The 12,785-nt window shown below is 43.5% G+C and overlaps 1 protein-coding gene across 7 annotated transcripts in view; it reads right to left on the reverse strand.

The window, feature by feature from the left end:
* Positions 1-12,785, reverse strand: part of EBF1 (EBF transcription factor 1) — a 395,559-nt gene that overhangs the window by 117,953 nt on the left and 264,821 nt on the right. For 4 of the 7 annotated variants that reach the window (XM_029216045.1, XM_029216047.1, XM_029216044.1 and 1 more), the window contains exon 8: positions 8,702-8,843. In XM_029216045.1, the coding sequence (XP_029071878.1) occupies positions 8,702-8,843 (142 nt within the window). The remainder of the gene's footprint in view (positions 1-8,701; positions 8,844-12,785) is intronic. The other 3 variants (XM_029216050.1, XM_029216046.1, XM_029216049.1) reach the window with 1 other exon arrangement.

Raw genomic sequence — 12,785 nt, forward strand, 5'->3', positions numbered from 1 at the left:
TTACAAGTCTCCCTCTTATCTTGCCAGCCCCACGGAAAACATACCAGTCAGCAAATAAAACCAGCATTTTCTTTATTTGACTACAGCCATGAGAAAAGTAGGCTGTTGAAGGGAAATGAACTCTAAGGTAAACTTATACAATATGCCCATGAGAAACAAAAAAAGACATATCTGGGCTAACTTTTGAAAGGTCTGTTTAAGATACCAGCAAAACTGCCTCACTTGTATCGAGGAAAAATAAGAACAGTAGGATAAGAGATGCAAAGAATACCAGCATAATGTATAGAGCAAGTAGTCTATAAAGTACAGACTCTGAAGTCGGGCTCTCTGGGTTTGAATCCTAGATCTACTACTTATTTGTTGTGCAACTCTGGGCAAGTTACTTAACATCTCTTTAGTCTCATTTTCCTCATCTTTACAGCAGGGTGCCCACAGCACTATGCGCACAATACAGTCAGGACTCAATGAGTGTTTGTGTCATTATAGTTAGTGCCACTATTCCACAGAGCTCTGTGGTTAGGCAGACCTGGGGTTGACTCCCAGTTTCAACTCTAATTGTGCCTTTGGGTAAGTTACTAATCCCTCTAAATCCCAGTTTTCCCACCTGTCAAATGAGGATAATAACTGTTATAGCTTATAAGACTTGTTGGAGGATTTGATGACATGATATAAATAAAATGATTACCACAGTGCTGGCACATAGTAAATGCTCCAAAAATGTTAGCTGATAATAGTCCCCAAATATCAACAATAGCAATAAGAAGAAGAAAAAGAATACATATTACTACCTGGCATGGTCACTATTAAGCAGGGCAGCAAAGTCTGAGCACTGTTTCTCCTTTGTCGGCAATGCTGTTGGTGGTGTCATATTCAAATAAAGATAAAGTAGATCACCTGCTTAGCAGTGACCTGTGGCTCATGAACTCTTTAATCTGCCTGATGCCGAGAGCTTGCTGGCTACCAAATCCCCAGTGTTAGGATTTCTGGTGTTACCTGCTTTATGGATTACTCAAGGGATACTTTGAAAATCAGTCTTCACTTACATCCTTGTTCATTATCTTGACTTCTTGCCGGGTCCTTTCTATTGCAAGGGAAGACAAAAGACACCTTCCCCGCTGCTCAAAGAAAAAGGCCTGATTTGATGCTTGAAAATCTGGGGCCTCCTTCCTCTATTTTATGACACATCTGGATATTCTTAACCCTAATGTTCTGTTCTCGCGTCTGTCTTGCTTTTTCAAGTAGGAAAATCAATGGATAAGATGTAACATGCCACCCTCAGTAACAAAAGATGACATCCGTATTTTTCTGCTAAACGAGACCCTTCACCAAAATGCTCTTACCTAAGCGGGGCTGGCTGGAGTTCTGCACCAACACCAGTCCTATAAAGGGCCATTGTCCAAATGCAAAGCTCTGAGCATTCATCCTCTGCCCTTGTGTTTTGAAGGTGCATTGCATTTCTGTCAGGAAGTTGGTGAGATTTTACAGACATTCTTCTCATGATCCCCAGAATCGCAGAGAGACCCCTGCAAGCCTAGGCCAACCGGAATTGGAAAGCCATCAGGGATGGACCCCATGCCCTCTGACATCTGTGGAACTCCTAAAATCCATACTTGCCGGCCAGCATACCATGGGCAAGAGCAAAGAGCTCTAAATGGATTTGGGCGGAAACTAGCAATGTGAGCGTAAGCAGTGACATGCTCTCTCCAGGTCTGTTTCCTTCTCTGGAATATGAAGGGTGTGTTAGATGACTGTCTGTACTTCAGTGGCTCTTCACTCAGAGTGAGCTGTGTGTTCAGTCACTGACCACAGTGGGAGGGGAGCGAGAGACTTGGGACGGCATGTTTCTCTTTGTTGTTTAGTTTATTTTCACTTGTCCAGGTAAGTCTCTACAAGTTCAGAAAGTAAATTTCTTAGCTACTTATGAAAAAAGAAAATTAATAAGCCAAAACCATCTGGAAGAAGAACTCTTCAAATGTTGGACTTTCTTCTTATTTTGAACACATGCACTAGTAATAGAATGAGAAGTGATCAGGGGGACAGCTCCAAGGCACAGCCATCTCTGTCATGAGCTTCCAAAGGCTGGCAGGGAAGGGCAAGATTATAAGCCACTCAGAGCAATCTTGCCCTGGGCTTTTACGACACACTAGGAGTCCATGTACTTGACACTGAGCTCTTAAAAGGCTTGCGTGGCCCCCAGAAGTGACATTTCACAACTGTCTCTGACCACGGCCTGAGCATCCACACAGGCCTGCGTGATCTGACCCTCAGCAGCTTCCCCAGCCTTGTCTCCTGTCACTGTCAGTGGCCAGAGCAACAGGAACCATCACAGGCTGCTTCTGGTTCCTTGAACTCACCTAAGCAAAACAGTCTTTGCACATGCTATTCCATCTGCCTGGAAATTTGTTTCTGTCCCCTTGTCAGGGGAAAACTTACTCATCTCTTAGGTTTTGGCATAAATGAGATTTCCTCAAAGAAGTCTTTCCTGACACCTCACTTCTCCTCACTCCTTTTACAGTCCCCCTTTTATTTTTTTTTTTAATTTTTTAAAATTATTTATTTATGGCTGTGTTGGGTCTTCATTTCTGTGTGAGGGCTTTCTCCAGTTGTGGCAAGCGGGGGCCACTCTTCATCGCGGTGCGCGGGCCTCTCACTATCGCGGCCTCTCTTGTTGCGGAGCACAGGCTCCAGACACGCAGGCTCAGTAGTTGTGGCTCACGGGCCTAGTTGCTCCGTGGCATGTGGGATCTTCCCAGACCAGGGCTCGAACCTGTGTCCCCTGCATTGGCAGGCAGATTCTCAACCACTGTGCCACCAGGGAAGCCCTACGGTCCCCCTTTTATACACAAGTCTGATGAGTTAGTTGTAAGTTGTGTTTAGCGTCTTTCTTCTCTATTTACATCATAATTTTGTGAAGACAGGGACTGTATCTGCCTGGGCTCCTGCACCTAGCTCCCCATCTGGCATGTAATAGATGCTTAGTATGAAGGAATGGAGGAAGGAATGATCCATTACCGACATGACATAAGCATGATCTCTTACTGACACCTAAGAAAGGGCTACACTAGAAACAGCCAGTGGATTTCTCTGTTCTCCTGAAGACCTGTTTCTCCAAAGGCACCTCAGGAGGTATCAGATGAACAAAGGCACGCGTCAATGGCTTCAGTCCAGAGCACCAAAAAATAGTGCACGCTAAAAGGTCTAGAGACGGCCCCACCCAGCTCTGAGAAAACATACAAAAATTGAGGCCAGAGAAGCAAAGGGACCTTCCCAGAGTCACACAGCTAGTTAACGGCAGAGTCAGGACTGGACCCAGCTCCCCAGTCAGACAGCCGATCCTCGTCCTATTAGATCCAATGGACACTTACTAGCCACTTCTTAGGGCCTCATTACAAAGAAGGGAGGAGAGGGAGTCTCTTGTTTCTTTGGAAGCTCCATGCTGTCTCTCAATGTGGAGTAATCTCCCCAAGCCTGAACTGTCTTTCTCCACATGTCCAGAAAACAACAAATTTAAGTGCAGCTGGGAGTCAATGGGGCCGGATACCCAGGGGCAACCAACAGCAGCAAAAACTGCTTCTGTCTGGAGCAAAAGGATTAAAGAAGGTCAAATGCTAAAGATCAAGAATAACACCATATTGTCAGGGGCAGCTGGAAGGGGCCACTACAATGGAAAGGTCAGAACTGACTGGTGGTGGGGAAAATCTGATTCTTTCTCTACTGCTGTACTTACAGCAAGGAGATAGGCCCAGCAAGTCTAACACCACTCTTTATTCTACAAAGGATTTTCAGTTTGACCAAACTCCACTTCTGCTTTATTTTGGGATCCTGGCACCATTATACTTCACATGTCAATCTCTGTAATTACTGTGAAGGGAGATTTAATTCATTCGTATCTGATGCTCACAAAGCTAAATTTCAATCGCCTTCCATTTTAAAAAGCGAGGTGTTTTAAAACATCTATGCTTGAGCCAGGAAACTAAGACCTCAGGTCAGAACTCATCAACAGTAAAATGTTCATCTTCTCAAAACTCTGTGATGACCTAGATGGAGGGGGAAAGGGGAGGAGGGAGGTCCAAGAGGGAGGGGATATAGGTATACACGTAGCTGATTCGCTTCACTGTACAGCAGAAACTAACACAACATTGTAAAGAAATTTTACCCCAATTAAAAAAAAAAAGAAAAAGTTCAAACTGTTTCTCAAAAAACAGAATAAAATAAAAACTCTTGATTAATACAGTCCTACTAATTTTTCAAATAAATATGAAGGTTTGTACAAATTCGTAACAATTAAAAAAAAACACCTTGATCTGAAGAACATCAGATCAGGGCCTTAACCCCACTCCCAGAAAGGGTGCTGGCCAGGCGCCCGACCCGCTCAGATTTGCCCAATGATCCCGGAGCAGGCAAGTCCCCCAACAGTGCAGAAAGGGAAGAGAGCGGAGGGAGGGAGGGAGAAAAACACATGCACGCCAAAAAAAAAAGATGTCCCCTAAAATAAAATGAGCATTTAAACTGCTTGTCAGCCGGCTCCCTAACAAAGCCAGTAGTGTATTCACAGGCATTTGCATAAATGCTGCTGGTGAGTTCACCATAGCTGCTAGCGCTAATGGTCCAGAAAGTAATTTAGTCACTTCTCCCAGCATTCTATGTCAGAATGATGAGCAGCAGCACTTTGCCTTGTTGCATATTAGATCATTGGATAATAAAGTGTTAGCGCATGCAAGCTGACAGGGTCCCTGCACTACAGCTTTTGAGGGCACCGCTTCTTGCCACAGGGGGAAAAAAAAAGAGAGAAACTGACGCCACGGTAGGCCTTACATTCAGGTCAACACAACCTGAAACTCAGAAGAGCAACGATAGTACACTCCGCAGGCCCTCTGAAGATCCCCAGCACACAGGCCCTGGAGTCTGCCCAAGTGATGGGGAAGGCGTGGGAGGGGCACACAGGCCAGAGCTGTGCATTTACCGCCCATGGGGTCAGCTCAGCTGCTCTGATCCCAAGCCTATGCTTTTCCAAAAATCACAATCCTGAGAGCAGTTAGCTTCTGAGGCTGCTTCTCCCCACAACTGTACATCTTCTACAAAGCTGTTGCTTCAACAGAAAAACCTCACTGGCCTACACTCGCTCATAAATATCTAGCCAAAGGAAATCTCAGTATTTATGAATGAAGAAAAAAATAGGAGGGAGGACAGTCACCACGAGATCCAGCGTGCCAGGATTCACCCTCTCTGGACCACACCAGAGTCTATGAAATAAATCCACCTTTGTCAACTCTCCTACTTGAAATACAGGGACAGTTATTCGAGCACAGAGGTCTGTGAGTCCATGGGTCACACAGGGAAGAAGGCGTGAATGTAACGCGTGGTCACTATTTCTCTTACATGCAGAAAGATGAGCCACGGAAGAGAACTTTCCTCCAACCTTCTGACAAGCGCAAGACAAACAGAGATGTGCAGAATGGCTCAAAATAATTCAGGCTACCTGTAAATGAGATGGTACGGAGCCCAGAAGGAGGGAAAAGAAGACTCCTACAGGTCACCTAGGAGGCGAAAATACTGCGCACAGTCTCGCTGTGGGGCAGCTGTGTGAGGTGGGGTGGAGGCGGGAGCGGCCGAGGAGGGCCATGGCTCTGTGAGTCTTAAACAGGGCATTCTTCAATGGCAAGATGAAGCATTACCATGCCCCCAAATTGATGCAAACTAGCATCTAAGTCCACTCCCACACATCACCAATGAAGAGCCCACAGTCACTCTCTGCTGAGTAGATATTTATGTATCAGCATGAAGCGTCTAAGTGAGTGGGTGGTTATGTGTGGTTGGTTGATTCATTCTGCAGAGAAGCAGATTTCCAATTATTGTCATTACTGAGAACCTCAAAGTGTCTGCCTTTTTATTCTTCTGGATAGAAGTGAAGTCAGGTTTTGGTGAGAGGGAGGCCCCCTAGCTGAAAGAGACAGGACACACCCAAGTCCCCAGTGATGGTTAACCGTAAATAAACAGTGAAATGTCATCATTTTCTTGAGTGACACACTAAGGAGAACATGGCCATTTGTGGACTGGTCACCTGCAGCAGAGGAATAAAATGCTGTCTTTAAAACTTAGAATAGTTTGTTGTTGTTTTTTGTTTTTTGGGTTTTTTTTTTACAAATTATGCGAATCTAAAAGGAAAGGTGGTGGCAATGGATAAATTAAGATTAGGTTTACCATGCCTATACAAATACAGATTAAGTACATATATCAAAAAGCCCGAGAACATAGCAAGGGAGGTCTACAGAACACTCTGTAATCTTTTACATGGGAAAAGGATCTGTACATGAATAGATATATATGATGTACGAATGAACCAGATTGTGTACACCTAGGACAAACTGTATTCTAATCATTGCCCCAATTAAAACAACAACAACAAAAAAAACAACTTAGAATGAAATGCTAGCCCAGCTGAAATATTAATATGTTCACCTAGAAGGGAGAATATTTGAGCTGGGAGGCAGCTTAGCGACGTTCTGATGCAGAGATCTCCAAATGTGAGCCTGTGGCTGTCTTCTACCTAAGTGACTTTCCCCCCTGTTCCTCCCTTCAGGGGCTAAAACATTTGTAATTAGTTACCAGCAATTAAAAAATAGGAGAGTTTTACTTCTGGTCAAACTGGAGCATCTGACCCCACCCGGCTCTCCCTGCCCTGGGTGACAACTGCCTGGGGCTGGGGTCGGCAGAGCATGAACTTGTCCTTCTTCCGCAGTCTCCACCCAGCCCACTTCCCCCGTGCACGTGACCTGCCCCCACCCAAGGCACACATTTTTTTTTTTTTTTTTTTACCCCCTACAGATCATCCCTTTCATTTTGCCAAGAAGGAAACTAAGGATCCCAAAAGGTAAGTCGACTTGTCCAAGGTCACACAAAGGCCAGAAATGAAGCTCAGACCTGAATTTGGTTTCCCGGCTCCTATTTCAAGGCTCTTTTTCCTCCACATCATGATGTCAAATAATGTTCCTGACCGCCAAGCCCTAGAGGCGTCCTGGCTAGCTGGTTGTTTTTTACTGGTTTGTGTTGGGATTTTTTTTTTTTTTGGTGGAGGGATGATCTACAAGGCATCGTGTGCTCTCCAACGACCTTCCCAAGGGCAGGCATGGGAGCTGGATGGGGTCTGCACTTGGAGCACATTTTGAAACTGTGAATCCATGACTGTTAGATACCAAAATGACAGTCAAGTCTGTTCCCAGACACGACAGTAACTAACCAGTCATAGTCGAAAACAAGACTTTAGTTTTTAAGCTAGTGCTGTCCAAATTGTACCGACTGAGTATTTACCTATTTTTTCCTTCTTCGTTTCACCTAAATATCTCTAATCATACAATGCCTGAAGGGACTCCAAGGGTATTAAAAGGCAACATTACTGTAAAGTGAGGATTAGAATAATTTTAAGTACAGAAATGGAACTAGGAATGTAATCACGAGCAGGTGTTCCAAATGGCCTCCTGCAAAAAGTAATATCCATACATCTCAGCCCTAATGAAACCATAAAGAAGTAGCTTTTGGAATACGATGGTTTATTTTAAGAAGACTGTAACACTGGATTGGTAAAGAATCCCTTCTAAGAGTGTTACACCCGGCTAATTAATAAAAAAGTACAGTTTTGTGTATTCCTTAATTGCAGGGGAAAAAATCAGGCAAAATGATGACAGTGGTGTGTTTATTAAATTGGGACGCTGACAGGGAAAGGAGTTTTCTACCTTATGAACTATATCACAGACAGCTCATGGCCCATCAAAAAATCAGACAATCGGGTGGTAGTTTGTGTGATAGTGTTTTTAAAAGAATCTGGATGACCTAGCAAACCGGAAAGTGAAGTGGGGAAATGAGTTAAGAGTTTAACTTGAGGAGACTGGAGAAAATCTACCATGTTGATTGATATCCAGTAGAGTCTCAGTCACTGTCCTGGGTGGGTAGATGGATGGATGGATGAACAGAGGGATACATTATATATACATGCAGCACAGAAACATTTGGACATATGCTAAATCCAGCCTATAGTTCCTTTGAGTGGCATTTACTTTCCTTGGTTCAAATTTTTGCCTGATTTCCTCCAGTCCACTCAAGGGTTCAACTCATTAGCCATAAAATCAAGACAAATGTGATTTCTCCCCACCAAATTCTACCTACATAAAGCAGACTGTACCATGTGGTAATGAGGGTAGGGGTGTGCACAGGGCATGGGAGGGACATTTAGTTTGGACTTTATATTCAGAAAACACCTCCAACCTAGACTTCGGACCTTATCTCCAAATGAAGTTAAGTATGTAGTCACAGAGCTTACAACAGCAGGACTGTAAAGACAGTGACGTTCATTATACAACCAGGTCAACCATAAACTTAAAATATATCATGATTTTTGTTGCCCTGTTTTGGCCTTTCATTATTTTTTAATCAAGTGGGAGCTTAAAATAAAGCAGGGGTCCAGTCTCCCTCTGTCTTTCAACCTGAAGGAAGGATGTGTCAGCCATTTCCAGGGTAGGGAGCTATGCAACAAGAAAGGCTGGCCCTCAAAGACATCCTCCTGTCTTTAAATACTGAGCATCAATATTGTTCAACAGGACATTTGAAATTTGAAAAGGGGTAGAACATGTGGTGGAGTTGTAAGAAAGAAACCAAATAAATGCACAGTTAAAGTAGCAATGCCAACCAATGAAAATGATTCGCCTACCATGTTCCAGATAAGAGGGCGTACCTTCCGAGGGGTCAAGCCTCCGAGCCCTCCGCCCATGCTTGGAGTTATTATGGACAAACATATTATCAGAGACTGCCAGGACATGGCCATCCACATTGACTGTCGTAGACACCACGACCTGGAGACAGAAGAGAGAAATGAAGGAACATTTTAATATAAAAGCATGGAGGGTAATAAACTCAAGTTAAATAAATAACAGCTGGGAGCTGAAGAAAATTGCATAGCTATTTCACATAATAACTGGTGCTTATGCTGTACAAGTCTAACAAGAGGAGCTATTGATGAGTGGGTCTTTGGCATGGAACGCTTTTGATGCAGTTTTAAGTAAAATTGCACAGTTTATAGTTATACAGCAGAAGGTACACTGTTAACCATAATTTTAACAGGAAGATCTTTATTAGCATATTTTTTTTACACAAGGGTGGTTGTGTTTCACCTAAATTGCCCTACAGTTTAGACACTGAAGCAGATATCACAGTTGATCATGCAAATAAAAATCTTTTGAATCTTTAAAATATTTCTTCCCCCCAGCACTGCGTCAGGGTTAAGGGGATAGAGAAATGAAAAAGAGAGGTTTCAGTGAGAGCTGGGATGAAGCTTTCTCTCCTGGGTGTCTTTTTGGGGTTTCTTGTACTTTTTTTCTTACTACATTAGTTTAGTTAATCAGACATCAGACCAAAGCCCCCCTCACCACCATCACCACCACCACCACCACCCCAAAATCCACACTAATCAAGGGACTTAGAGCTGTGCTTCAAAGCAAAAAAAAAAAGATAGCCCTGGCCCAAGGTACATTCAGCTACTGTGGCGGTCTCATAAACTGACTGAACGGAGTTTGCCGGAAAGGACAGAGGCAAAGGTGTTTTCTCAGAGAACTTTGACTAAAACACTGAGACAAAAGGACCTACAGTTCTCCTTATATTAAATGCGTAAGAGGATTAAAACCCAACCCCACAGAGATATGTTTATTCATGCGACCTCCTACAACCAAATATAATAATTGTCTGTAATTGCAGCTTCAGCACCCACCTCATGCTCTGACATGGGAAACAGCAATCAGCCGGCTCCCGTTTAATCCACCTATTATGTTGACTAATTAACTTTGCTCCACAGTTTATTTCTTCCTCCATTATCAGCCCCTGTCAGCCGCAAGCACCCTGCAGCACAGGGGGGACCTCAGGCTCTTTGATTGATCACCGATAGATTGACATGCAGATTAATTTAATTAGAATCACCTCACTTGAGAAATGAAAGACAATGGCAAGAGGGCTAATAGATCTGCTCTCATAATGAGGCGAACCTCCAGAGCCAAGGCTGAGGTTTTCTGATTTATTTTTGCTCAATTCCCCGGCTGCTTGGAAAGACTTGTGCTTTAATTGCTCTTGGTTTTGAGACGCCTAAGCCCCCGAAGAGGTGAAACGTTTTACAAGGATTGGCACATACTGAGGCCCCAGTTTCTGAGGAAGACTTTTCTCCAAGTTGGGGAAAGGGGACCCTGACTTCTAGAGCCTTGTGCAATGCTACGATTTCATCACCTGAGTTGGGCAGAGGGGAAAATGCTAGGCCTGGGAACCATAAGCCCTGCCTGGCAAAGCACCCTGCCCTCAATCCACCAATGGTTGCCATACTTAAAAGTTCCACTGTCCCCTCTTTGACCTAAAGGCATCCTGGCAAAATGTGGCGGATTTCCTTCCCCCTTGCCTTCAAGATGGCAACCAAATTTTTTGTTGTTGTTGTTTTCCTTCGGGCCCTCCCCTCTGCGGACCCAAGACCCTGCTCCTTTTATCAAGGCTCTAGTATTTCTCAGACCCATGAAGCAACACTGTGGTCATCCTGCCATGGGGTCTCCCAGGGATGACTGCTGGGGAGGGCTTCTGTGGGATCCCCTCCACCCTCCCTCAGGGTCTTCACCTTGATCCCCCCCCCCCAACCAGGACTTGGAGCCTCGCCTGATTTTAGTTTTTATCTCTATTTTGTTAAAATGCAAAGTAAACAATTAAGAGAGTCCATTCAGGGACTCAGGGTATTCTCTTTAGTCATTGTGAAACCCAAAATTCCAGCCAGGGCAAGTCATTCATGGAAGGATGCAGTAAGTTTGAAGCAGCAGTTTGCAAAGTGGTTTTTCTCTTTCTTCATGATTGATCAACCAGATGTGACAGCCTGAAGTTTCTGTGTATGTCTCATCAATTGTAGGTTAATTTAAAAGAAGAAGGAAGAGGAGGAGGAGGAGGGAGAGGAGAAGAAAGTTCTCTATTCTTTTATTTTCAAAAAGTACTATGAGTGGTGGCAGAGTCCATATTATTTAAAGCAACGGAAACTCACTTTTCTTTTTAGTTAAGAAGATGACTTCGTGGGGCATTTACAATTATGTAACAGAGCTGGGTCTTTCAGAGAAATTTTGATTTACTGCAAGACCACAACTGAGTGGTCACTGGAGTCGTTAGCTGAAGAAACTATAAAAGGAATGACAAACGGTATCTGTTCGCAGTGTCAGGAAATACAGAAAGTGGTTATTCTAGATGTCTGTCTTAAGAAAAAAAAAGGCAATGACAATCCACTGTGCACCTGTAAGACTGAGTGCTACAGGCTTAAAATATTCAGTATCATTTAAAGACCCTGTCATCTAATTCCTACATTGAACAAAAATATCGAGACGGTTAAGAAAAAAAAAAGAAAACTACACCCTATATGTTTTTATTTTCTTGGTAAGAGAAGGATCACCAAGACCACATGTGCAGTAAGATCATTTCATTGAAAGACCAGTTACAATTGGAGAAAGATGATACAGAGAACCCTCATGCCTTTAATTTCTAGAAAATAAACACCTATTATGTTTCTCAAAAACTCATAACACAATACATTTTAACTTCCCTACCCTGAAAAAATTTCTCTCATTCCAATTTGGAAATGATCAGGGTATAGTTAAATAAAATAAATGCTGCAATTAATCCACAGAGCAACTTGTAAATAAAAAAAAAAATCTAATGGTGAGATGCAAAGGGAGCACTGAAAAGTCCTTTAAAAATAAGCCTATAGTAGGAGGGGAAAGGGCCTGTACAGTTTAAACACAAGATTAATGAGGTGCTGACACATTCATGCAGGCAAAGGGACAGATGGACCTGCCAAATCTTCCACCTTCCCAAATTGTGTCAACAAAACCCAGCTTGAATTTGAGACAGATAAACATGGAAAATGATTTTACACTTGGACTCAACCACCCCTTCCCTTTCAACCTCCTTCCTCACTCCCCTGACCCAGGGTAAGATGAGGAACAGGTATATTTAGAATTTTATGATATCTGTTATAATTAAAACTTTACTCTCTAGAACTGCACTGATACAGTAATCACACCTGTGGCTGTTTAATTTTAAATTAAGTAAAATTTAAAATTCCATTGTTCCCAAGTTTCCATAGCCACATTTCAAGTGGTCAGTAGCTGCATGTGGCTGGACGCCACTATAATAGGGCAGTTATAGAACATTGCAGAATATTCTACTGGACAGTGCTGCTATAGAATGGTTTTTCGTTGTTTTTCTTTTTGCGGTACGCAGGCCTCTCACTGTTGTGGCTTCTCCCGTTGCGGAGCACTGGCTCTGGATGCACAGGCTCAGCGGCCATGGCTCACAGGCCCAGCCGCTCCGCGGCATGTGGGATCCTCCCGGACTGGGACACAAACCCATGTCCCCTGCATCGGCAGGCGGACTCTCAACCACTGCGTCACCAGGGAAGCCCTACAGAATGGTTTTGAAATAAATTGTTCCAACTTATTCATGAGGATGCCCAATTTATTCCTCCTGAAATAAGTATTAAGCCAGGTGGACATGTTTAGGGTCGTAAACATATATATTTTTATCCGTGTATTTTTTGGAAGTAAATTTCTATTTGGGGAAGGGGCATGGCTTTTTAGTACAGCAATCCAGAGATGTGCTGATGAATACCCAGTGTGTTCCCTGGTATCTTCTGTTTGCAACCAACCCTCCAGGTGAGGGGATAAAAAGGGCGAAGGGAAGTCCACAGGTACCCACAGACTTCGGGGATTTTACAATGAAGTTTCTGACTT

Source organism: Monodon monoceros, unplaced genomic scaffold (genome assembly GCF_005190385.1).
Source record: "Monodon monoceros isolate NGI ecotype Baffin Bay Population unplaced genomic scaffold, NGI_Narwhal_1 Super_Scaffold_12, whole genome shotgun sequence".
Taxonomy (NCBI): Eukaryota; Metazoa; Chordata; class Mammalia; order Artiodactyla; family Monodontidae; genus Monodon; species Monodon monoceros.